This window comes from Monodelphis domestica, chromosome 3 (assembly GCF_027887165.1).
Source record: "Monodelphis domestica isolate mMonDom1 chromosome 3, mMonDom1.pri, whole genome shotgun sequence".
NCBI classification, from domain to species: Eukaryota; Metazoa; Chordata; class Mammalia; order Didelphimorphia; family Didelphidae; genus Monodelphis; species Monodelphis domestica.
The window spans coordinates 399755352-399781647 of NC_077229.1; the positions used below are offsets into that span (position 1 = coordinate 399755352).

Here is a 26296-nt window from a genome sequence, read left to right on the forward strand (position 1 = left end):
GGCATTATATGGTTCAGTGGATTGAGAGTCAAGCTTAGAGACAATAGGTCCCAAGTTCAAATTCAGCCTCAGATACCCCCTAGCTCTGTGACACTGGGCAAGTCACTTAACTCCTATTGTCTAGGAGCTGTTACCACTTTTCTGCCTTGGAAACAATACATAGTATTGATCCTATGATGGAAGGTAAAGGTTTCAAAAACCAAAACCAAAACCAGCAGCACGCACAATTGAACTTAATAATCCAAATAAGGGAAATCTTTCAAGAGCTGGGTTCAATGAGACTATCCCCTCCCTCTTAGTCACTAAATACATCTTTAGTTTCAAGTTTCATATATACAAATGAATTCTTTCTGAAATTCTGACATTCTCTTTTTTTTTTAAACCCTTACCTTCCATCTTGGAGTCAATACTGTGTATTGGCTCCAAGGCAGAAAAGTGGTAAGGGCTAGGCAATTGGGGTCAAGTGACTTGCCCAGGGTCACACAGCTGGGAAGTGTCTGAGGCCAGATTTGAACCTAGGACCTCCCATCTCTAGGCCTGGCTCTCAATCCACTGAGCTACCCAGCTGTCCCCCCATTCTCTTTTGTATTAAAAGAGGTTAATTCAAAATAGTCTCCTTTACTATCTTTTATACAATATAACCAGTACAGAGTACAAAAGAATTATTACTTAAGGATTAAAATATAACTCTTAAATACTATTTTATATCCTTTAGTTGTGATATGGTTCTATATTTTTGGAAAATATAGGGGCAGATAGATGTCTCGGGGGATAGAGAACCAGGCCTAGAGACAGAAGGTCCTATTTTCATATATGGCCTCAGAAACTTCCTGGTTATGTGATTTTGGGCAAATCACTAAACCTCAGTTGCCTATACCTAACTGCTATTCTACCTTGGGACTGACACTTAGTATTGATTTTAAGACAGATGGTAAGGGTTTTAAAAAAAAGAAAAAAGAAATGAAGAAATATAGAAATATGGAAAATATAAAATTATAGAATATAACTTCCTTGATGTTATAAGTTTGTTTATTTGGTACACAATGCCTGGAACATAGTAGATATTTAATATAAGTTTGTTGATTGAGTGATATAACAGTTACAAAACTGGTCATACTCTGACCTCATGATCACATAGAACAAGTATCAGTGAGAGTGTTACTAAAAGTAAATAAAGCCTTACTGTATAAAATATTAATTATTAAAATATAAGATTGTGAGTAAAATTATTTTATTATTTAAATAACTAAATTAAAATAATCATAATAATAAAAGACTGGAAACTATTTCCAACAATTGGAAATGACTAAATAATTTATGAAAACAATTGCCTACTACTATGGCAAAAGAAAAATCTAAAAAATGCAAAGAAATGTGGAAAAATTATTAATTGATGCAGAGTAATGAATCATAAGTTGAATACATACAGTGACTTCAACTACATAAAATAATAGCGACATTTTTCAAGAGAGAAATCAGGATGGGACACAAAAAAATTATATCTTTTCTAATTAACATAATTTATGGATTCCTCTAAGTTTTTACTTGAATATTTGGCTTTTGAAAATGCTTATTAAGCTTTGTATAAGTTTTTAAAGCATTTTCTTTTTTTTAAATCCTTACCTTCCATTTTAGAATCAGTACTTTGTATTGGTTCTAAGGCAGAAGAGTGATGAGGGCTAGGCAATGGAGATTATTTGCCCACAGTCACATAGTTGAGAAATGTCTGAGGTCAGATTTGAACCATGTACCTCTTGTCTCTACGCCTGGCTCTCAATTCACTGAGTCACCCAGCTGCCTCCGTTTTTAAAGAAAGACAGCATCCCACACTGTTAATACAACTTAAAATTCTAGAATTTTATTTTATACCTATAGATAACACAACAGTGGATAATACTGAGCTTGTAAACAACAAAAACTCCCAGATATCTGTATATGAACTTTTAACAGAGGTCCAACCCTTATAAATCAGATAGGATTTTGAAATATTACAAGAATATATAAATTTAAATAGCAACAAATAACTTCTACTCAACACTATTAAAGAGTATTACTTTAAAATATTTTTAAATGCATTAGCTTTAGTTATTCAAGACTTTGGACTTTTTAGGAACATTCCACAAATTAGGGAAAGTATAATTTTTGCAAAATCCAAATTTTAAAAATTTTTGAGAAAAATTTCAGGAAAAGATGCTCACTAATTTCCCAAATCAAGAAAAGTGAATTGTTAGGAGAAAGTGTCATAAAGAAGCCTGCAGAAACCACTGCATCGAAGATCCAGAATGAATTTTAGGATGTAGTCAATCGTACTGAAGGGGATTGATTGGACACATTTATTCTGAATGTAAACTCTTGTGCCAGAAGAGATTATCCCCAATTGGCTTTTTGTCAATGTGCCTATCAATCATTGGTTTTGCTCTCTCTCTATTATTTTCCTCTTATCTCCAGCTATTGTAATTTCTTCTTTGAAAGTGCTATATTGTATGGACCTTTAGCTAGAATATCTTTAAAGGTATAAGCTAGTTATATGAAATGATTCATTGGGGAGACTAGGCATATAAATCTGGTAGATTTCATCATGTTTGTCTCCCAACAGAATCACAGGGGGAATTGTAAAGATAGAATTAACTCTTCCTTTGTCTATTTTTAGAAAATCAAATCAATAACTTAAAGTACCCCTACTTAGTAGATAGCTACCATTAGGTAAGAGAGCTCACAAGTCACTTACTAGTTCTCAACCCCCAAAGGTCACAAGCACAGCCCACCTAGGGCAGTGTTAGGCAAACTGGGAGACTGCAGTTAGTTCCTATGAAGAGGGGGAGAGACAGGAAATGACATGGAAAAAAGGGGTATAAAAAATGAGAACAACATGGTTTGGGCTCTTCTTTCCTTCCTTGGTTTTTGGAGAGATTGGTTCCTTGGAGAACATTCCTTCCTTGGCTTTTGGAGAGACTCTTCCCTTGGATTCTGTGTTGGTGAGTAGAGCTGAGGAGACATGCTTTTCCTTGGAGTCATTCTGAGTTGGTAGAACTCTGGCTGAAGACACCAGGACTTCTGACTGAGGACTACTAGGACTTCCATGTAGAGATTAGGACTTGAGGGATGAGTTAGACTTCACCAGAGCAGCTCTTAGAGCTAGCAGACTAACCCAGGCTTTGTCTCCTTAATATATTTCCCACTTTTGGGGGACAGATGGATTGAAAGTCAGGCCTAGAGATGGGAGGTCCTAGGTTCAAATCTGGCCTCAAACCCCCAAGCTGTGTGACCCTGGGCAAGTCATTTGACCACCATTGCCTAGTCCTTACCACTCTTCTTCTTGAGAATATATACTCAGTTAATATGTTTTTAACTTGGGGTCTAAATTTTTGACACTTTTAAACTTAATTTTCTAAAAATGTAAATATCACTTCTGTTCATACCTTTCAGATTGATTTTTCAATAAATCTGAAGACATCTGTTTCAATTCAAATGGTTCTTCCATAGAAAAATGGGAAAGAGATGCTTTTCGTTCACTCTCTCTCACTAAACGATTATCTGAGAAGGAAGAGAAGTCCATACAATAAAATATAAAAACATATATGTGTACGGAAAATAATTATATACAAGGTAGTTTGGTGAGGAGGACACTGTTAAAGGGACCAAGTAAGACTTCATAAAGAATTTCAAGTCTGGGTAAATGTGGCTACAGTTTGGACACAGAAGTCTACCTCTTCTCATTGCCTACCAATATAGACTGCCTCAAAAGGACAAAAAAACAGAATTCATATGAACAAAGGAACTCCACAACAGTAGGGCACAGTATTGAAGGTATGTGGAATTTGGGCATTTCCACACTATAAGGGGGTGAGCTTCCACCAAATTGCGAGCTGATCTACCCTCCCCACCCCACCTACGGAGCCAGTGCACTAGACTCGGAGTCTGCACACACTAGAATCAGTGAGTGAGTGAGGGGCACCTCTAGATCCTTGGCAGCTGACTAAGACCACCAAAGACCTATCCCTGAGAGCAGCTAGAATTGAGACCCCAACAGGCTGAAGAGCACAGACCTTGGGCACAGAGATAGTGCAGAGAAGGGCTGCAAACAATAGAGGCTCCAGAGACTCAAGAAGTAGCCTCAGGCAAAAATCTCACTCCTTAGCTACATACACAGAGAGTCTGCCCACCTCACTCAGACTTCTGACTGGAAAGGGAAGGAAAAACCAGCATAGTGATGGCAAACAATGCCAGGGAAAAACAACTTCCCTACACCAAGAAGAACAAAAAAAAAAAAAAGAAATTGACCCTGGATAACTTTTATGGAGGAAAAATCCAGACTACAGAGGAAATAGCAGAAGAGGACATACAAACAAATGCATCCAAACCTTCCAAAAAAATGGAAATTAGCCACAAGCTCTAGAAGAATTTAAATCAGAGCTTATGAAAAAGATGAAAGAATTTTGGAAAGAAAAGTGGGAAATAGTACAAAAAGAAAATAATAGTTTAAAAGACAGGAACTCCCAACTGGAGAAAGAAGCCCAGAAATCAAATGAAATGATAAATAAATTAGAGACCAAAATTAAACAGTTGGAAGCCATGAAAAGCAGGATAGACCAAACCTAAAAGGAAAATCAAAAGATTATAGAGAAAAATCAAAAGATTACAGTGGAAAACCACTCTTTAAAGACCAGAATTGGGCAATTAGAAGCCAATGATCTCACAAAACAGCAAGAATTAATAAAGCAAAATCAAGATTGACAAAATAGAAGGAAACATGAAATATCTCACTGAGAAGATGACTGCCCAAGAAAACAGATCTAGAAGACACAATTTGAGAATCATTGGTCTATCTGAAAACCCAGAAATAAAGAGAAACCTTGACATCATACTACAAGAAATTATCCAAGAAAATTGCTCTGATGTTCTTGAACAAGAGGGCAAAATAGACATTGAAAGAGTTCATAGAACACCCTCTACACTAAATCCTCAAAAGATAACTCCCAGGAATGTAATAGCCAATTTTATGAGCTTCCAAGATAAGGAAAAAATTTTACAAGAAGACTAAAAGAAACAATTCAGATATCAAGGAGCACAAATCAGGATCACATAAGATCTGGCAGCTTCAATACTAAAGGACCTCAAGGCTTGGAATATGATATTCAGAAAGGCAAGAAAAATTGGATCTTCAACCAAGGATCACCTACCCATCAAAACTGACTGTATACTTCCAGGGGAAAGTATGGGCATTCAACAAAATAGAAGATTTCCAAGTATCTGTAAAGAAAAGACCAGAACTAAGTGGAAAGTTTGATATCCAAACACACAGATCAAGAGAAAAATGAAATAAGAAAAAGAGAGGAAGGGGGGGGGAGGAAATGTTTTTTAATTTAAAATTTCTTCTTTAAGAGTTTCAATGATATTAAATTGTTTTTATTAATATATGGAAAAATGTTATTTGTAACTCTCAAAAATTATATGCACTATAGTAATTAGACGATTCATTCAATAAGTGATCTACGATGATAAGCAAAAAAAGAAAGAGGGAGGGTAAAATAGAAGATGGCAACAAGAGAAACTTGAAGGAATAAGATAAATAGGATAAATGATATCACACAAAGAGGCACATGGGAAGGGGAAGGGAAGAATACTATTATAAGGTGAGGAAGAGAGTGCTAATAGGAAATACTTTTACCTTTACTCTCTAGTGAAATCAATTCTGAGAGGAAAGAGAATGTAGATATATTGGGATACAGAATTCTATCTTACCCTATAGGGAAAGTGAGAAGGGAAAAACTAAGGGGGGAGTGGGGTGGGGAGTACAAAAAAGGAGGGAAGGGGGTAAGGGAACTTAATAAGCACTAAAAAAAAGAAGGGAACAAAAAGGGAGGGGAAGGAAAGGAAAGTACAATAAGGTTGGGAATTAGGTGGACTGAGTGAAAGCAAAACACTGGTTTAAAAATATATAGCGAAAGAAGAAAGGGCAGAACTAGGAGAATATATTAAAATGATGGGGAATACAGAGGTGGTTATCATAACTCTGAATGTGAATGGAATGAAATCATCCATAAAACAAAAGCAAATTGTAGAATGGATTAGAAACCAAAATCCTACCATATGTTGTCTACAAGAAACACACATGAGGCAGGTAGACACAGAATATGGATCAAAGGCTGGAGCAAAATCTATTGGGCCTCAACTGAGAAAAAGAAGGCAGGAGTTACAATTGTGGTATCTGACAAAGTCAAAGTAAAAATAGATATGATTAAAGGGGATAGAGAAGGTAAATACATCCTGATAAAAGGGAGTATAGACAATGAGGAAATATCAGTACTCAACATGTATGCACCAAATGGCATAGCATCCAAATTTCTAAAGGAGGAACTAGTGGAGTTAAAGGAGGAAATAGACATTAAACAATACTAGTGGGAGACCTGAACTTTCTTCTATCTGATCTAGATAAATCAAACCAAAAAATAAATAAGACAGAGGTAAGAGATGTGAATGAAATCTTAGAAAAATTAGAGTTAATAGATATATGGAGAAAAATAAATAGGGACAAAAAGGAATATATCTTCTTTTCAGCAGCACATGGTAGATTCACAAAGATTGATCATGTACTAAGGCATAAAAAAACATGGCAAACAAGTGAAAAAAAGCAGAAATAATAAATGCAACCTTTTCTGATTATAATGTAATAAAAATAATAATTAGTAAGGGTACATGGAGAGCCAAATCAAAAATTGGAAATCAAATAATACAATTCTCTAAAACCGGCTAAAGAAATCATAGAAACAATAATTTCATTGAAGAAAATGACAATGATGAGACATCCTTTCAAAATCTATGGGATGCAGCCAAAGCAGTACTCGGGGAAATTTATAGTAGCCTTAAATTCATATATTAACAAATTAGGGAGAGCAGAGGTCAAAGAATTGGGCATGCAAATCAAAAAACTTGAAAGGGAACAAATTAAAAATCTCCAGTTGAAAACTCAATTAGAGATCCTAAAAATAAAAGGAGAAATTAATAAAATTGAAAGTGAAAAAAGTATTGAATAAATAAATAAGACTAGAAGCTGGTATTTTGAAAAACAACAAATAAAATAAACAAAGTACTGGTCAATTTAATAAAAAAAGAAATTCGAGGTACATTTTAGGGGTAGAGACAGTCTTTATAAGGTGAAGGTAAAGAAGGAACTATATCACAAGCATATGAATGACAGTGCAAAGCACTGAGACAGAAGATCAAGTGGTACATAAAAAAAAGAGAGAAGACTAGTTTATATCACAGAAAGTAAAAATAGTGGATAGTATCTAATGAGGTTGGAAAGACAGCCTGAAGCCAGGGTATGTAGGGCTTTTAAAATGATTAGTAAAAGGAAATAAAGAGTTCATTCAAATTCCAGCCACTATACACTAATATAAATAAAATACTACATTGAAGAATTGAGGAGAATTCAATAATTCCTTTAAAGATATGAAAAAGTCAATACTATGGATGACATTATTCAAGTCTAATTTATGGAAAATGGAAGTAGTAATAATAAAATATGGAGTAGTTTTGATAAACCAACTCTCTTAAGTGTCTCGTGGACCATCAATATACCTAAGAATGCTATATTTTATACTGTAAGCACCTCTCACTTTTGATAAAGGAAGAAAAAGGGTTAATTTCTTATCATGATGGGACCTATGTATAGCATAATTAGGTCTAACGGATTTTAACAAATATCAAAATACTTTGCAAGTATTATGACCTCAATATTACATAGCATTATTTTTCCTCATTTTAAGTGGGAAAACTGGACCAATAAGATAACATTTTATCTTTCTTACTCATAATTCTGTACTGGTCCTACAATTTCTATAGCATATAGGGTTGACTTTTAAGACCTATAGTCAGTTCTAATTTTTAATGCTAAATAAAATTTAACTTTCTTAAAGAAATTTTATATAACATTTATCTAAAGACAATATTTTTTCTTAATTTTCTGCTTTGAAATATTTAAATCCGAAGAAGAAAGTAACTGTCTCTTTTCAAATTTCACCAGTATACTCATATGCATACTATATGGGTAATTGTGAGAAAAGTGCATTAAATATACCTTAGAAAATTTTGTGAGTTGTTATTTTTTCTAAGTATGGAAAAAAATTTTTAATCTATCAGAGTTTTAAATGTGATATTAGACACTATATGAATGAATTACTTAACTATTTAAGTTACTTTTGCTAAACAAGTAAAAAAAAATGAATTTTACTTATTACTACCAAATCAAGGTCAAGATCACAAGACTGATTTATCATTAAGGCTAGTTAGATGTCCATATTTACATATTTAAAAACTGCTCTCCTAACTCAAGCCACCCATCTTAAAAACTCAGGCTTCAAAGAAACATAGGACAATGGTCCAAATAGAGATATAAAAGCAAATACATTATCACAACTGGAAAAAAAACAAAACCCCAAAACCACAAGTCTGAATTTCTCAATATAGTCATATATATATAAGATTATCATTTCAGTTCTGTCTAGTATAACCATTTAGGGGGGGAAATTAGGTCTTTGATAAATATTGTCTCTCCTACCTAATTGTCTAAGTCTTGGAATTATATATACAAGAAAAAGACGATAATCTGGTTCATTCTTAGCTACAGGATTCAGTCGCAGATCTACATCCTTTAGTTCAGGTAACTGGTGAAGCCGAAATACTTCTGTTAGTGAGGAAATATTATTGTAGTACAGGTTGAGATTTTCTAATAATGTTAGGTACTCAATACCCTGTTAACAGGAAAAAAGAAAAGAAAAAGAAAAATTGGTTTACAATCTTTAGAAAATATTTTAATATGTTACCATTGTCATTAAAGTTGATATCCAAAAAGAGTTTTGACACAATAATATGACTACTAGGATGTTCATAGAGTCCTCATTTTTTAAAAAAGTAATCATCTTGTTTTCACTATATGTTTGAAAATGTGTCTGAATCTTGTTATGAATATAAAATTTGAGGTACATTCCTTAGTATTATTAATCCTTTATGCAATAAAAGAAGTTATTCCTTTTTCATCCAAGACCTTTTCTTTTGCTTATTTCATTTATTTATAGTACACCTCAATTAATGAGAGCTAATTTATAGTACAAAATACAAAGAATACACTTAATTTATTTTAAAGGAAATTATAATCTTAGCTAATTTTATTTTCTGTTGCTTTAATCTTAATTACAATTGTTTCTTTCAAATTAAAAAAAAAAAGCAGACAAAAATTTACCTCTAGACAAATCAATGAATTGCGTGAGAGGTCGAGAGACTTCAAACAAGTTAAATTCTTCAAAGAATTTCCCAGATGAGTAATCTTTTCTTGGTAAGTTCCAGGTATAGATAGTGACTGAAGTAAACCTAAGAATAGAAAATTTTAAGACTGTAACTATATTTTATTTTTTAAGTCAAAATGAGTTATTTACTCTGCCTCAGATCCTTTAACTCAACTAAAATGTTGACTACCCTAAAGTATTCCACTGAAAGATCTCTGATATCAATGATATGGATACCACCCTAACTATGCAGATAACAACCTATTTATATCTTACCATCCTGCTTCTTTTAACTATTTTAAAGAACTTTTAAGGGATTTAATACAAAACAGTTTCTAGTTCTATTTATAGATATCACAGTTGAGAAGTTAGCACTCAACAAGGTGCACTGATACTGAAGATGATACAAATGAACAAGACTGAACATGCACTACAAAAAAAGGCATTTTTATTTGGTTTTAGAATATATCATGTGATGTTTTAGTGATACCTTTCTAAAAGGTTTGTTTAATATAAAGTAAATTTGTATTTCACTGACAACAAACAAAATAGTGGTAAAGTGAGTCTGCCTAGGTACTCAAGAGAAACCTAGAAAGAAAAATGGATGGCAATATCAATTTTTGATTGCTATCCATAATTCTTTATAAAATAACTTCCATTCTCATCATCTTTGCCCTCTCAGCAACTTCAGACACTACTGACCATACCTCGTCTAAGACAGTCTCTCTTCTCATGTATAATATGGCAATTTCTCTCTTAATTCTATATGTCCAACCCTCCTTTTCAGACTCCATTGCTGAATCATCATTCATCTATCTCCTCCTAGGCACGGGAATACAGTCACCCAGCTCTAGATCACAGTTCACTTATCATGGCTTCACTGTATCGCAGGTTTTGTTTTGTTTTTTTAAATAAAAATCTAAATCTGTATCTCAGAGTTTTCACCATATCACAGTATTTTGCGGTTGAATACCATACTGTACACAGTGGAAATGCAGTACGCCACCATGCAAGTTTACAAAAGTGAGATTATACACGGTACATGACTTATGGGATAAAAAGCAACCAATCACAGCACTATGTTCTGTAACCTGGGCATTGATTGGCTCAGTAACATAGCATTGGTCTGTTTGCTCTCCTGCACTGTGCCCATAAGTTCAGCATTTCTCCGTGTCCACCTCATACTGACATCTGATCATTGTGCATAGTGTTGCTCTGTGGTGCTGTTTTTGTGAAGTTTTTGAAGAAGTCACCCAAATGTTCTGCTCCTTCTAAAGCTTCTGACAATAAATGCTACTACTTTGCAGATTTTCACCTACCACAAGGATCTCTGGAATGTAACTCCCACAATAAGTGAGGGATCACTGTAATCCAAAGTTTGGTACCAAAGAGGCTGTCTTGTTCTCTGTAAGAATATTTCTATGGGAAAATGCATTTCCAATCATTGAGTCAAGAGTGCCAGAAACACATCTCCCCAATCATCAATGCCTATGATCCTATCCCCTCTCATCTCACCTCATCCATATAATACCTTGATATAGCAGATTTCCCTTTCATATGTATGCTCAATTTTCCATTTCTGGCTTCTTCTCATCTATTTACAAATATAATCAGGTCTTCCCAAAGCTCAATCTTTTCAAACCCATCTAACTCCTTCTTCAATTTGCTCTACACCAGATACCTTTATTTTTTTCCCCTTAATCCCTTACAATAGGTTTAAGTCTTCATGACTTTATTGATAACAAAGTTAAGCTAAGCTAAGAAAAGTAGGTTAGTGTTAGATGGCAGAAAGCCATAGATTGTAAAGAAACTGCTTTATAAAAAAAACCCACCATGGTGATACAGTGGAATTATCAATGGATTTGGAGCAAGAGGAGTTGAGTTCAAATCCCATTTCCATGAGACTTAACATTTCTGGGCCCAAGTTTGAGGTCTTTAAAGGAGCTATGCAAATATTCATGTGCAGTCTAAACATACTCTCCTCTTATTTACATATAACTAAGCAATTGGACTGTCCATCCAACATACATACATATTTTGCAGGATGAAGTTCTATAGATTGTACATTACAATTTGGGCATTAGGAATTTTTCATCCACTTGTTGCTGTTGGTTTTTTCTAGATGGATAGTGAGACCAAATTCTTCTCAGTGGTTACAGATACTTTCTAAGAAGTTCTGTAGTGTTCCAGGGCAATGCCATCCACAAACACAAGTACATAGAGAATTTCATAATCTATATAGAATTTATTTTCAAGTTGAAATCTGTGCTGGATCTCCTTCATGACAGTGAACACTCTCATCAAAATATATGGCAGTACATAAATTGTTGGAACAACCAATAATTTTGATATGGTTTCATTTTGTGATTATCAGTGGTCATTCTTGTGTGTTTCTACTCATAAGCCTCACTCAGAAGTGTGTCCTTGAGCAAAAGAAATAGGAATTAGTAGATTTTCCTACCTTATAGTTAGTTCCTTCTCTGTTTAGTGATGAAGCCCATATGCCATGGACATGTTTTTCATTGCTCTTTTGCTGTTTTTAATTCTGAAGACTTTAAGAATGGCTATTACTACAATGAACTAACAAAGGACCCCCCAAAAAATTCATATTTCAATCTCTGTTTTAGATATTTCCATAGCTGTTGCTGGGGGAAGATAAAGAGTTTCAAGGATCATTTAAGCCCACAATTAAAAAATCAGTCAACACTGAAGCACAAATAGAGATGCAGTAAAAAACAAAAATGCCTCAAGTTGGCAAATTATTGTGGCAAAACTGCCTAATTCAATATCAAAGTAAAGCACTTCCAAGGAACATCAAAGTTTTAGGGGGCTTAGTGATTAATCTACAGTACCAGACTTCCAAGTTGGAAAAACAGAAAAAAACAGTAAAATCTAACAGATGCTATGAGCTATGTATAAAAAAGACCAAAAAATATGAAGATTATAGTATTAAAAATTACAACAATAAAATTTTTACTAATGAAACTCATCTTTTTATTCAAGTATATACCAAAACCTTTATCAGAATTCATACTCATTTGCCTGTAATATCTGAGCAACTTCATCAGATTGCAAAACATCTACCCAGAAAAAAAGTATTTTTTTCTTGGTGGTTGTTGTGTTGGTTGTGTTATTGGTTGTGGAAGCCTTTTCCTCACTGAGAAATAATGAACCCAGATAAGTATATTTACATATACTTATTCTTTCCAAATTCTTTCCAAATCACCAGAAACTGCCATAAACAACTTTGTATCACTATGTATCACATGTATCACAAATCATTAATAAATTTCTATGAAATATGGAGATAAAGAAGTTTTGATGATCTGGGAATGTGCCTGATTTATACTCCATTTGAAAACCTACTATAACCCAAGTTAGATTTGGAAGAGTAGACTATTAAAAGTATCCAATATGGTAAAACTGAGGTTTCATGATAAATTGAAATATGTATTAAAATACTGTGAACTCCATGAAAAATCATATAAAAAGTATGAAACAAAAGGACATAAATATGTAAAAAACCTTAATGTTCACTACATAAATCAATAAATGTAATGATTTTACTTTGTTCCAGTTAATTTACACAGAACCATACTTATGTTTTATGCCTTGCCTATTTGTGATCAATGGGTTGCTGAACAAGGTTCTTCCTGTTGTTCATATCTTTCAATGAGTCTTGACTAACTTCAAATCTTGACCAAGTTCTACTGTAAATCATCCACTGTACATAAAGCCTAAATTTGTCTATCCAAATCATAGTTCTGCCTTGTGATATCCAGAAAAATTCCAATCCCTTTCTCACATAACAATACTTAAGGAAAACTAACTGCCTCTACTCACTTCTTATTTAAGCTAACCATTCCCAATTATTTCAACTAATCTTTATACTGCATAAATTGGAGGTCTTTTCCTATACTATATACTATATATACTATACTTGTCTGTATCCTATTTATCAACATCCTTCCTAAAATATGGTGCCCCAAACTGAACATAATATGTGGTTTGACTTAGGCAAAATATAATCTTTCTAATCCTGAAAATTTTACAGCCTCTTAGCAGCTATAGTAGAAAAAGAATTATTTACCTATACCTAAAATCTGCCTTACTTACCTTTTCAGTTATTGTATTGATGTTCTATGCTGTCTATAATCTAATTTAATGAACAAAGATGCTATTGTCTTTTATAGAAGAGTATATGTAAATATGCAAAGTTGACAGAGCTACTTTAACTCCTAAAGGTTCTATAAATGTTACCTTTCAGATGTGTCTTCCTCCATATATTCTTCATGAATGCAATCAAAAGAGTTTTTATCTCATCTGGGCAGTTGAATGCATAATTTTGTCTTAAACCTCTCTCTTGATCAATATCAATGCAAAATGTCATCTTGTATGTGTCACAACAACCTAAGACAGTATGTGTTTCTTAAGCATGCCACCTCATGCTTTTGACATAATGAAGCTTTTAGTCCACCAAAGCTGTAGATCTTTTCAAGACTAATTGTTATCTAGCCCTACCTCCCCTAATTTGTACTTGTATTGTGAACCCAAGTATAAGGCTTTACATTTATACCTATTAAAGTTCCTCTTACTCAGCCCAAAGTTCTAGTCATTCAACATCTTTTTGAATTCCAAATCTGTCATCTAGGGTATTATTTATCCCTTTCAGCTTCTTGTCACCTTCAAATATGATGTGTTCCACATATGTCTTTAAACAGCATGAGTCCAAATATAATTCCCTGGAACACTTCATTGAATAAGTCCCTCCCATCAATCCATTAAAGTTTACTCTTTTAATCTGGTCATTCAACCAGTCCCATGGAATGAGAAGCATAAGACAGAATAGACTAGGGTATTAGGCTTAGGAATCAGGAATACTTGGATTCAAATTTTACCTCAGACACCTGTCTCCAGTATCTACAACATAGTAGGTATTTCATAAATGCTTGATTATGTGTCTTTATCTCTTTATATCTCCTACATTTGTTCATTTCTAAAATAAGCATTGGTCTCAATAGCCATTACAAATGTCCATAGAAAATTTTCTTGTTTTCTAGTATGGACAATTCATTACAGAGAAGCCAATGGCTATATAATGTCTATAATGTCTTCCAGCTTTAAACACTCCCCTAAATGGGAATCAGGGCTTTGCTAATCAAGAAGATTCTTTTTTTTTTTTTAAACCCTTACCTTCTGTCTTAGAATCAATACTGTATAATGGTTCCAAGGCAGAAAAGTGGTAAGGGCTACATATGGGGGTTGTGACTTGCCCAGGGTCACACAGCTAGGAGGTGTTTGAGGCCAGATTTGGCCCTCCCATCTCTAGGTCTGGTTTTCAAACCACTGAGCCACGCAACTGCCCCCAAGAAGATTCTAATAAGCATCAAAGGGATACCTGGTTTCAATTTTCAAACCATCTGCACTACTAAAAACAGGATTAGCCCTTCTCTTTTTTCTGCTGTCCTTTATAAAGGGTTGGCTTCCATAGCAGAGCTCAGCTACAACACACATTCTGAATGGGTATTTATGGCTCATTCCAACAAAAAGCATTTTACCCAGAACAACAAATTAAATATTATATATAAAAATCTAAATTGGATTAAGAGCTTCAAAAAAATTATTTTGTCAAAAATCAGTGCCTTTATTAATGTTCAATATAAAATTATAAAGAAACCACAAGTGATGCTTTTTTTTAAGCCAGTCCTTCGTCTAACCTTACTAATAACTCAGGTCAATGTTCTGGCTTAAGAGGAAACTGAAACTATAATTGGTGCAAATATACTTACTACCCCTTTTCAAACCTGTAAATAAATAACTAGTCAATTCAGCTACTGAGGCTTCCACAAGCTGACTCTAGTACAACTGTCTGGGTTGCACTGGAAGCGCAAAGAATTGGTTGCTATGTGTATGTCTTTCTATAAACAACAGGTTGTCCTGGGTAGAGGGCTGTGTATGTGAGAAGGGGCAGTTAACCACGGGGTTGCGGTAGGAGAGGTGAAGTAGGGATGGTGAGCATACATGTAGGGAAGGGGACTAACCATTGGGTTTGTTGTGAAGTGTGTACACACACATGTGGGGGAGGGTCTGCAAAACATGGAGGTGTGTGGGTGTGTTGGGGGGATTACTCCGTGGCCCAGACAACAGGGCTGGTTCTGGTCCTTCTCTACCCCCACCCCACCCCACCCCGCCCCATTCCCACCGGGGTCCACAGCGGCCTGGGGCCGTTTTAACCCGAGGGGCTCAAGCCCTCGGGGTTAGCGGAGCGCGGGCTCCACGGCCTTGGAGCCGCTAGACAGGATGGAAATGGGAGGATTTCTCGGGGCCCCAAGGCCGTTTGGAGGCAGTGGTTCCCCAGGTTACCCATATCACGAAAGCAGACGCCGATCTTCTCCTGGATCTTCTCTTCCGACAGTATTAACTTTATCGCTGTCGCCATTTTTTTTCAAACCGAGCGCGCCTGCGCCGGCGCCTGCGCAGTGAGGCCCCTCCTGGGACCGGAAGAGGCTTTAAAGTGGACGAAGCGACGCACTAGGTCTCCCGGGAAAGGGGGGAGGTCTAGAAGCTGGAGCGGGGGAAGGGACGAGGGGGTGGGGTATGGGAAAGGGTGAATAAAGAATTTGGAAGCTCACGGGTCCGACTCTCCACGGGGTTCATTTTTACCTATCTGTCCTTAGACAATCACGTAAGCTTTCTGGGGTTCAGTGGCCTCACCTGTAAAATGAGGCGGTTGGAACAGATCGCAAGGCCTGTGAAGCGCCTACTATGAGAATACGGACAAAAGTGAAACAGCCCTTCCCTCAAAGGTGCCTGTTTTATTGGGAGAGCCACATATAGTATTCATAGTGTATGGAGTGGAATCTTGGGGTCTGCACCCCAAAGTCACTAATGAGCAGACAGGAGGCTTAGATAGATGCTTGCAGAGAAAATGTGGCCTTTAATAGGAAAGAAAGGACAGCGGCACTGCTCTGAGTGGTGAACCCAAAGCAAGTGTCCAAATATATTCACATGAAATCAGAATTTATAGTAAATTAGCACAATGTTCCTCTTTTTTTTTGTCGCCTACCACCTGTATGCAACACAATATCTATGTACGTTGTATTTTCTTTATCTTGTCCTACCCTCCTTAAGTTTCCCAGCTCTCTCAAATCCATGGGAGTATTCTTTATATTTGCAATGTTTAAGTTGTCAGAATTTAGACATGTCAAAGGTCTTTTAGGCTGAAACATTTAGGAGAGGGAGTTAAAATTATAACTAAGTTTTAAGACTCTTCCTTTGGGAAGAAGAAAAAAGGGAAAGGGGTGGGTTGACTACATTAGAAAAGAGTGAATTAAAGTTATATATTTATGTATATATAAAGCTGCTGAAGAGGGGAATTTTTTTACTCTTCTTAAGGAGATTGGTGTCTCCCTTCTGAAGGGCACCTAAGTCTAAGATGATCAATACTAATTAATGAATGCTGGAAAATAATACACGAGTTTATCCCATACACCAGAGTAATAACACTATGGTCTTTTTATTTATTTTTGCCTAGGGGAAGGGGCATTGAGGGGAAAGGGGGAAGGGGGGGGGAAGGGGTTGGGAAGAAGAACCAGCTCAGGGTCTGAGGGAGCCAGGAATTAGGAAGGCCTTCAGGAGAGAAGGCAGCCATGAGCAGAAATGAAAAAGAAATAAAAATTTGGGGAGGGAAGGCAGAGGGGAGAGAAAGTAAAGGGAGAATGAGAAAAGGCGAGAAGAAGGAGGAAGAGGATGAAGAAAAGGAGGAAGAAGAATGAGGGAAGATATGGGAGAGGGAGAGAAGCTGTAAAGGAGGGGGAAGAAGAAAAGGGAAACCAGTCCTGCCAAGGGGAACAGTGTGAACTTTAAGACTACTCCACCCTACTCAGACCTTACTTTAGAAGAATTGATTTAGCTATTTCCTGATTATAACAATGGAGATACTTGGTCTAACAGAATCAGGAATGTCTTGTAGTACTTTACATTTCTCCACCCTACTTAGTCTAACAAGGTCAGGAATGTCTGCACCCATACTTAAGGATTAAGTATCTAGGAGGATGGCCTTTGATATACCATGTGCAGAAACAGCTGACAGACCCCTGGGCTGTCATAAGTCAAGCTAAGCTACCATTGGTACAGATAAGATGCAGAAAAGTGACGTAAAACTGTCTATATAGGGTGCTTCACTTCCTCTCTTCGCTCTCTTTCCCTGGAGAGGTGGATCTGGCTGATCACTTCCCGTGAGCAGCCTGGATGCCAGTTCAATCCTGGAACTTGAGCCTGGAGGAGCTCCCTCAGACAGCTTCCTTGAGTCTGTCTTATGGTGAGTGATAAGACTGACTTTCTTTTCCCTTGGGCCCAGGGGAGGCCCCTTTGGCCAAGGCCTTTAACTCCTGTCTGGCTCAGCCTGATGGGGCAGTTTAAATTAACTCTTTCCTGTCTCCTCATTAATTCCTTCTCTCTATATTAATTAAAATCACCATAATTTCCAGCTAACTTGGGTATTTTATTATTTGGGATATCCCATGGCGACCAATAATTAATTTAGATATTAAGTCAAAATGCTAAAATTATCTTTACAACAGCCAGTGCCAATGCATTGACTATGAGGATTAAATTAGACTTAAACAGTATGACTGCATCATAAGAGCCATACAAGGGAATCATTTCTAATAAAGCTGGAAAGGTAGTTTGGAGCCAGCTGGTGAAGGGCTCTTCAAGTCCTAAGGTTCCTTCTGACTCTAGGGTGCTATAATTTTAGATGAAGTGCTTTAATGGATACATAATGACTATGCAAAGATTTGGTCACAGATCTGCACTGGCTCCCTATTACCAACCAAATCAAGTTTATATGTCTTAGCCCCAAGGGCTAATACAACCAGAGGCAACATAATATAGTAGGAAGGACTGAATATGGAATCAGAATGAGGATTAGAAGTAAAGCCCTGTTACTACCTATTTGACCTCCCTAAGCTTCAGTTTCCTTCTCTTCACAATGAAGAGATTATAGACTACCTGACCTCTGTAACAATTAAAAGAGTGGTTGGTATAAACTGTGACTGCGGAAATATGGTTTCAAGATATTGTCTTGAGTTAAATAAAATATAAAGTGGTCACCAGGGAAAAATTCCCAAATATGAAATATACCCAAGTCGGCTGGGTTTTTATGGAGATTTTAATTAATACAAATTAAGAAATTAATGAAAGGGAGAGAGAGAGTAAGAGGAAATAATGAGAAAACGGGTAGGCCAGCCCAGGCCAGGACTTGACCCAAGCCCTAAGAGAGATCAGTCAGTCTTTAATCCACTCACCACAAGATTTGTCCCAAGCAAGATTCTAGTGTTCAGAGAGACCTAGCTACTCCAACTAGTCCAAGCTCCAATTCAACTTTGGCAAACTGAATTTTCAGAGAGCCACCAAGCCCTTCAAGGCAGCTCTGGCAAGCTAAATCTCCCAGAGACCTCTTTTGAGCTCCTTTTAAAGATAATTTTCTCCTATGTCACTTCCCCTAAGTTCTCACATCTACCAATTACAGTAGACGTTTTTCCAAAGGACTGTAGTAGTAGTCTCTCGGTAACCGAGGATGACCATTGTCTTTGTGTGTTTTTGTGCACAAAGACACTTGTGCGTGAAGGAGATTTAAGTGGAAAAGTCAATGCACAGAGACAGTCCCACTCTCTCGGCGTTGGAAGCCTGGGTCCATTGGCACGAAAAGTCGTTACACCTGGAGACTTCCTCAGCTGCATTGGATGGCCGTGTTGTCTTTTGTGCTCCAACACGCCCTAAGCACTCCACAGTGCTTTGCTGCATCGCCCTCTCAGCCATTGAACCTTCTTATTGGTTTCTTTTGTTCCGCCGAAACAGTCTTCACATGCTGGGTGAGCAAAGCCCTGGTTCACCAGGAGTCGACGACCTGATGGCTACCCTCACAAGGTTTGGCCGGCCTGTGGAAGCCGTTGTCCGGGGTGTGGCCACTGCCGCATGCCAGCAGCTACTGGGAGCCACAAGTGAGAGCTGGGTGTCAGGTGAGGATCAGAGGCTGGAGAGCTGCCCTAGGAGGGCACGACAAGCCCTCCATACCAGAGATACTACCCCTCCCTGAACACCCCATACACCCCTCCTCAGTCCAAAGGACTGAACATTCTTAATTCACACCTTCTTTAGTTCTCAACTTCTCTGGGTAGACTAAAACTTCTGAGTGAGTTCACACCTCTTTGCCCCTTGCAAGTTTGCAAGTTGCCTGACCTTCAAAGGTACTTAGCACCTTTTTGTATTAGATCTAAAAATAGACAGCTTAAGGTTTTTTGCCTTACTATAAGTATGGGTTAAGTACTTTTCATTGTTTAGTAAAGAGTTTTCAACTTTATCTTCCCCTAAAGTATGCTTAAGTATGGGTGGAGTAGTGTTCTCACATTCCTTACTAAGTCCCTTCATTGTTTAAAATGGGCAATGGTCTTAACCAAATCTTATGAAGTAGGGTCTGAGAATGTCTAAGATTCACACCTCTGAGGTCTCTGTTAGCTATTTTTTCCCAAGTATTCTATTCCCTAATCTAACTGCCTTCTTCACTGTCCTAGTAATACACTTGCACTCTTCCTGACTCTACCTTTGCTTACACTTTCTGATACCCATATGTTCTCTCTCCCAATATTTTAATTCCTTATTATCTTTATTCTATATTTTGCATGATTGCATAAGTATATATATGTATATACATATATATAACCTAGATCAAATTGCTTGATATTTTAGGGAGGGGGAAAGGGAAAGAGGGAGAGATTTTGGAATTCAATATTTTTGAAAAATTGTAATTGGGAAAAATAAAATATATTTATATTTATATGTTGGTTACTTGGTATATTTCAAATTCCCCTACTTGTTCTTTACATCCCTTCTTGTATATTATTTTCTATAACAGTTATTTGTGTATCTATAAATTCCTCTCTTATTTACTTAAATTTTAGATTTATCTGAGGAACTAACACAATCCTCCTCATATAAAAGATAATTAAAGGGATTCATAAATGTTTCTTGAATTGTTAAATTATACTTTCTCATTTATTTCTCAAGTGATCCCAGATAAAATGTTTAATCACTCCTAACCTCACTTTAAATATATATATATAAATGATAACATCTGCAGTTTACACACTGCGTAGAAAGCTCACTTTCAAGTTAGGAGAAATGCGAGTTCAATTAAGTCTTCCTTCTGATATATTCTAGCTGTGTGACCATAGGCAAGTCACTAAAATTCTGTCTCAACCATTTCTCTAAAATTCTTTAAGTTATAAGTTACTGATAGACATTAGTGAATGAAATTTCCACACCAAACTAAGTCAATACTTCCCTCAATATTAATTGATTTCAACAAAATATGGACATGATTTTTTAAAGTTAGAAAATAAAAGATTTAGAAGAAATAGAAGCCATCATCTTTTATACTACTATGATAACTTATGCCCTTGAATCACCTGAAAGGTTATCCCCTGCAGCTCACATATGGATTCCCCCAGAAAAGACTTCACATCCATCACAAAATTATAAATCACAGGCTTGTTTCAATATGATTACATTTATTAGTCAAATGGAATTATCAGTCAATGCAAATATTAGGTAGCATAAGAAGGGAGTAATAAACACTTTAGTCATTCTCAATCACCGAGAGACTACCACTAATAAACACTTTATAGTAGCAGAGAAGTAGAAATAAAGTAGATATCCAACAATTAGAGAAAACCAAATTAATTTTGGTACGTGAATATAATAGATCATTGTGTCAGAAATGATAACTAAAGGATTCAGAGTAAACTAGGAAGACATGGTCTGATACAAAGTTAAATGACCAGCACCAGGAAAACAGTTTAAGAATTGACAATAACAATGTAAATTTAAAAGATGAAACTGAATGATATGCAACTAGTATGATCAAGTTTTTTCTAAAAAAAAACATTGAAGGGTGTAAATAATGTCCTTGAGAAACAGTCTAGACACGTGGTGTCAGGAGAACTCCATTGGAGGCCTAGGTTGGAATCCTGGCTCTCCACTTAATAATTGTGTGACCTTTAGCAAATTACTTAATCTCTATGAGCCTCAATTTCCTTACTTGTAAAGTGGAGGTAATACTTGCACTAGTGACCTTATAGACTTGTGAGAAAAGTGCTTGGAAAGCTCTATAAGAGTAAGATGTTATAACTTGTTATCAATGCTAATTCAGCTTATTTTTTGAACAGATGTCAGTAATATTGAAGCAAATAATTGGTTTTTATGCTGTGTGACTGACTCCTTCAAAAATTTTGAATTCACATTGTGTGACCCAAGTTTCCTTTTCACTTTGTATTATTAGGAGATTTAAATCATAAGAATCATTAACTTCTCATTGCTAATACCACTGAAAGGATAGTCTGTGTGATATCTAATCAGACATCAGGTGCAAGTTTGTCTGAATTGGGTACAAACAATACCTTAGTGTGGTTTCATAAACTTAAAAACAATTAATTAATGCCCAACCCATTTCAGAGTCTAACAAAAGCAAAAGGCTTTCTGTGGCTGCCATCCAAACGCAAAGAATCAAAGCAGTTTGTCAGGGCTCAGTCCTAATACCAAAGAACTTCAAAGTTCTTTCCTCCTGCAAAATCCAGCCAAGCCATGAGGCTTGCAAAGGAGACCTCAGTGCAAGCCAACTCCATTATCTGTAGAAGCCAAATGGGGCTATGGTCTAAATCCTGTAACTGTTCCCATGGATACCACATCCAATCTGCATCTGGAAGAGTGCTGACGAGGAGAGACAGAGAAGTGCTTTGATGTTGCTGCCAAATCATACTCATGGATATCATAATGACATCATCAATTGATGTTTATTTTCCAGGCAGTGGAAAAAGTATGTGGAGGGAAGAGCAGGATAGAGAGAAGGGACCCACTGCAGAGATTCCATCTGTATAACCAACTGAGTTCTTTCACTTCACCTTTCCATCAAGCTGTACTAAGATCAACCGCCCTCCTCATCTTTTCTAGTAGTGACCCTGTTATTCAACAAAACTAAACTGATGTATTAAGCAGCATTAGCAGAATGCATTGTTCAGGCACTAGAAGCTATAAAAACGACATCCATTTACCTAATCAGAGACTTTGAGGACTTATAGGACCTTCAGGAGGTCATGTAATCTCCTTATTTCCAAGCCAGTTTATCCCAGAAAGCTGCTGTTTGGCTTACTAAACAGAAAGTGAATTCCAGATGTCCACCAATGGTGAAAATTGATGAGGGGATAGATTTAAGTAATAGTAAGAATTAGAATCAATGAAGTAACTGATTAGAAAAGATAACTGAAAAGGGGGAAAAGTCAGAGATCCTACCACTCTTTCAAACTTGGGAGACTAGGGAGATGATGTGGTCACAGATAGAAATAGTAAAGTCAGTAGGAAGAACAGGGAAAAGATAATAAAAGATAATAAAGTTGATTTTGGACACCTTCAATCTGAGCTGCTAGTAGGTAATAGCAAAAGTCCATCAGACAATGGGAAATGGTGAGATTTATAACTGAAAAAAAAATTTATAACTTGGAGATCATATAGGTTGAGATTCTAAAGATGAGAAAATTCACTCGTTAAGAGGTTAAGCAATGAACCCATTGAATGTAGGTCAAGAGAGGTTACTAATAGAAGAATACATTTTTAAATTATCTACTGAGAGTTGATAGTAGTTGACATTTAGGGAATAAGTTAGACTGTCCAGAGAGGGCACAGACAGAAAAGAGATGGGCAGAGCATCTACCTTTGAGGCTTGATAAAAGAAATAAAAGCCAGAAAAGGAAATTCAGAAGAAGTAGGGAGACTAGAAGAAAAGAGAAAGGCTTCAAAACCCTTCTTACCAGACTTGAATGATGACTATTCTTGAATATTAGAAGAAATTTAATTCTGTTCTTATCTGAAACCATATAGAATCTCTTCACATTGAAATATTCCATCCAGCTTTTGACTCCCAAATTCATAAGTAGTAAAGGTGCAATTTCAGGCATCCTAAATCTGGGTTCATCTGACATTGGAAGCTGCCCTGCAGCTTTGCCACCATCATGCTGCCCAACTTTGGCTCTAATGAGATCAGAGTCATTGGTTGCCATATCTACTCTCACCCCCAAAATTGGTCACTTGGGGTTTGTTCCCAAAAAAATTGGTGATAACATTGCCAAGGCAACTGATGATAGGAAAGGGCTAAGGATCACAGTGAAAAATCATTAAGTACTAAGTGATCCAGATTGAGGTTGTGTCTTCTGCCTCAGCCTCAATCATCAAACCCCTAAAAGAACCTCCTCAGGAAAGAAAGAAGCAGAAAACTAAATAGTCTCAGTGAGATTGTCAATATTGCTCAACAGTTGAGGCACCAATTCCCAACAAGAGACCTCTCTGAAACCATTAAAGAAATACTTGAAAGAGCCTGGTTTATGGGCTCCAATAGTGATGGCAGACATCCTCATGGTGTTGTTGATGACATCATTAGTGGTGCTGTGGAATAGTACCCAGATAGTTAGAAGCTACAAAGGAGATTATTGCACTAAATTAACATTTGACATTCAACAACTTTTGATAATTTGACAAGAGAAAAATTTAACAAATTTAGTTCTTCATTTTTCAAACTAGAAAAAAAATATTTTATATCCCAAGCCACCACACATTCTGGGAAATAATTGTGTTTCCTTAATTCCTTAGTCTTTTTGTTTTACAGTAACCTTCAGCTACTTTGCAGGTCATTTCTGGGGGGTGTGGTGAGGGGTAGGGTTAGAAAATCAGGGAAGTTATTGAAGCATTGTAGCAGGGAGACTGTAAATTGAAAGGACTGGTTGGAGAAGCCACCATTGCCCCCCAAATAAGCAGAGTTTATCATCTTTGCCAACTATTAGGAAAAGGCCTACCTATTTGCCTTAAAAACCTCGAATCTGGGTTTTTTGAGGTGAGGATCCCCTCAATACAAAACCCGACCAAATAGTGAGCTAATAGTTGGCATTAAAGGATCAAGAAACTAAGAAGACAGGTTCAAAAGGAATAACTCTTGGCTCAGGTTGTTTGCATAAATAGTATGAATTTGTGCTAGGGTGATTGTCCATAGCAAACATTGCATAAATTTTTTTTTCATCTTAAGTAATAAGATTCCATCTATCACTGGATCATGGATTTCCCTTGCACTGGAAACCTTTACCACTTCCTACCTGTTTTTCTTCTTTCTTTTGTATCTTGTCTTCCCCCATTAGATTATAAACTCCTTGAGGACAGGGACTGTCTTTTGCCTTTCTTTTTTTTTGGAGCCTGAATGTTTCGTACAGTATTTAGCACAGAGTAGATGCTTTTCAAATATTTATGACTTCAGTAGTCAATTTAAGAAGGTGAATACAGGCTTTTATTCCTTGGGTTTTATCATTATAAATTTTTAAATGTCACTTTTCATCTTCATTCTTGAAATCCATGCCTTTTACTAGGAAGGAATAGACATTCTCACACTAAAAATACTCAGTGGTTTTGAGTTGCTTTTAGGATAAAACACAAAATCCATAGTCTGACTTGAAAGATCTACATTTTCTTTCTTTTGATTCACACTGACTTGTGTCTCAAACTTAAACAAAGAACCTTTTTTCTCCTCTTACAATATCTCTTAAATTAAAAAAAAAAAACACCTTTTCTTTATCTGAGTAAACATTGATGAGCTGCCAACACATCGTTTCACCAGCTAATCTTTCAGAGAAATGGATGATGAAGAGAAATATATGATCATGTGCACCTCATTTCTTATAATATTTCTTACAATAATTAAAAAAACATTTTCAGTATCAAAAATCCATTTTCTCTCTCTTGCATACCTCCCCACTGAAAAAAGGAAAAAAAAAACATAAAACACATGGATCTCCCTATTGTCATTTAAACCTAAGTAGTCACCTACCTCTTAAGAGGAACTTGAAATTTCACTTATGACAGTAGCTGAGGCAACTTACCATGGACAAGTCACTAAATTTCATTAGGTTCTTAGTTTTCTCATCTATAAAAGTTTGACTAGAGAGCCAATGAGATCCCTTACTGCTCTAGATCTATAACTGTTCTCTCTGGCCTTGGTTTCCTCATCTATATAACGAACACAGTGGTCTAGATGACCTGTAAAGTCCCTTTCAACTTTAAATCTATGATTCTATGACCGAGGTTCAAATTTCATCTCTGCTGCTACTACCTATGTGACATTGGGCAAGTCACATCACCTCTCTTGGCCTCAGTTTCTCAACTTATAAAATAAGAAGCTTAGACTAAATGATCTCTTAAGTTCCTCTACAATGTAATCCTATGATTTTACGATGAAATCCTTAAAAGGATTTACCAAATAGTGTAGAAAGGCAAGTAATATTCTGACATCATTGAATGTCTATGCTATAAGAAAGTCTAGAGATTCATTTTATATGTGAGGAAATGGAGACTCCAAGGAGATAAGTGACATGTCCAGTTATCCTCTTATATCTCACCAGATGATTCCCTATTCTTCAAGAGGAAAATATTGTACAACCTACACATCTGCTAGGATACAGAAGCTACTCTCCTGCCAATTGTCTAGCCCTTACTGCTCTTCTGGCTTTGAGCCAATACTTAGTTTTGAGTCTGTGACAGAAGATAAGGGTTTTGAAAAATGTAATTAAAATATAACAGACAAAAATTGAAAATGTTTTGTTAAAAAACTCTCGATACCATTGAGGACAGTGGAGCCATTACATTTGGCCTCTTATTTCACAGTCCAAGATATGCCACCTGAGATAGCAGAATACAGCCAAAATATTTTTTAAAGTGGAAAGAGTAGCTCAAACAGACCAAATATACACAGAAGAGCCTAAAGCCAAAAGCAACATAATTCAAAAGTTGTGAGCAATCATTTCTTAAACTATATGAAAGAAGAGAGGAGGCCAAAGACCTGTGAGGGAGAAAAAAAAAACCTCAGCTCTTACTATATTCCATTAAAAAGTTACTAAGAATGTAAATAATTAAAAATCTATGTC

The 26296-nt window shown here is 36.2% G+C and overlaps 1 protein-coding gene across 3 annotated transcripts in view; it reads right to left on the minus strand.

Annotated features, from left to right (window-relative positions):
- The window catches only part of CEP72 (centrosomal protein 72), an 89891-nt gene extending 74098 nt beyond the window's left edge, over nt 1-15793 (minus strand). For all 3 annotated transcript variants that reach the window (XR_008917818.1, XM_056824344.1, XM_007486766.3), the window contains exons 1-4: nt 15648-15793; nt 9242-9369; nt 8561-8753; nt 3420-3534 (exon numbers count right to left, since the gene is read on the minus strand). Coding sequence is in view for 2 of the 3 variants with exons in the window: in XM_056824344.1 (XP_056680322.1) it covers nt 3420-3534; nt 8561-8753; nt 9242-9369; nt 15648-15723 (512 nt within the window). In the remaining variant the exon portion in view is untranslated. The remainder of the gene's footprint in view (nt 1-3419; nt 3535-8560; nt 8754-9241; nt 9370-15647) is intronic.
- Between the last annotated feature and the right edge of the window lie 10503 nt (nt 15794-26296).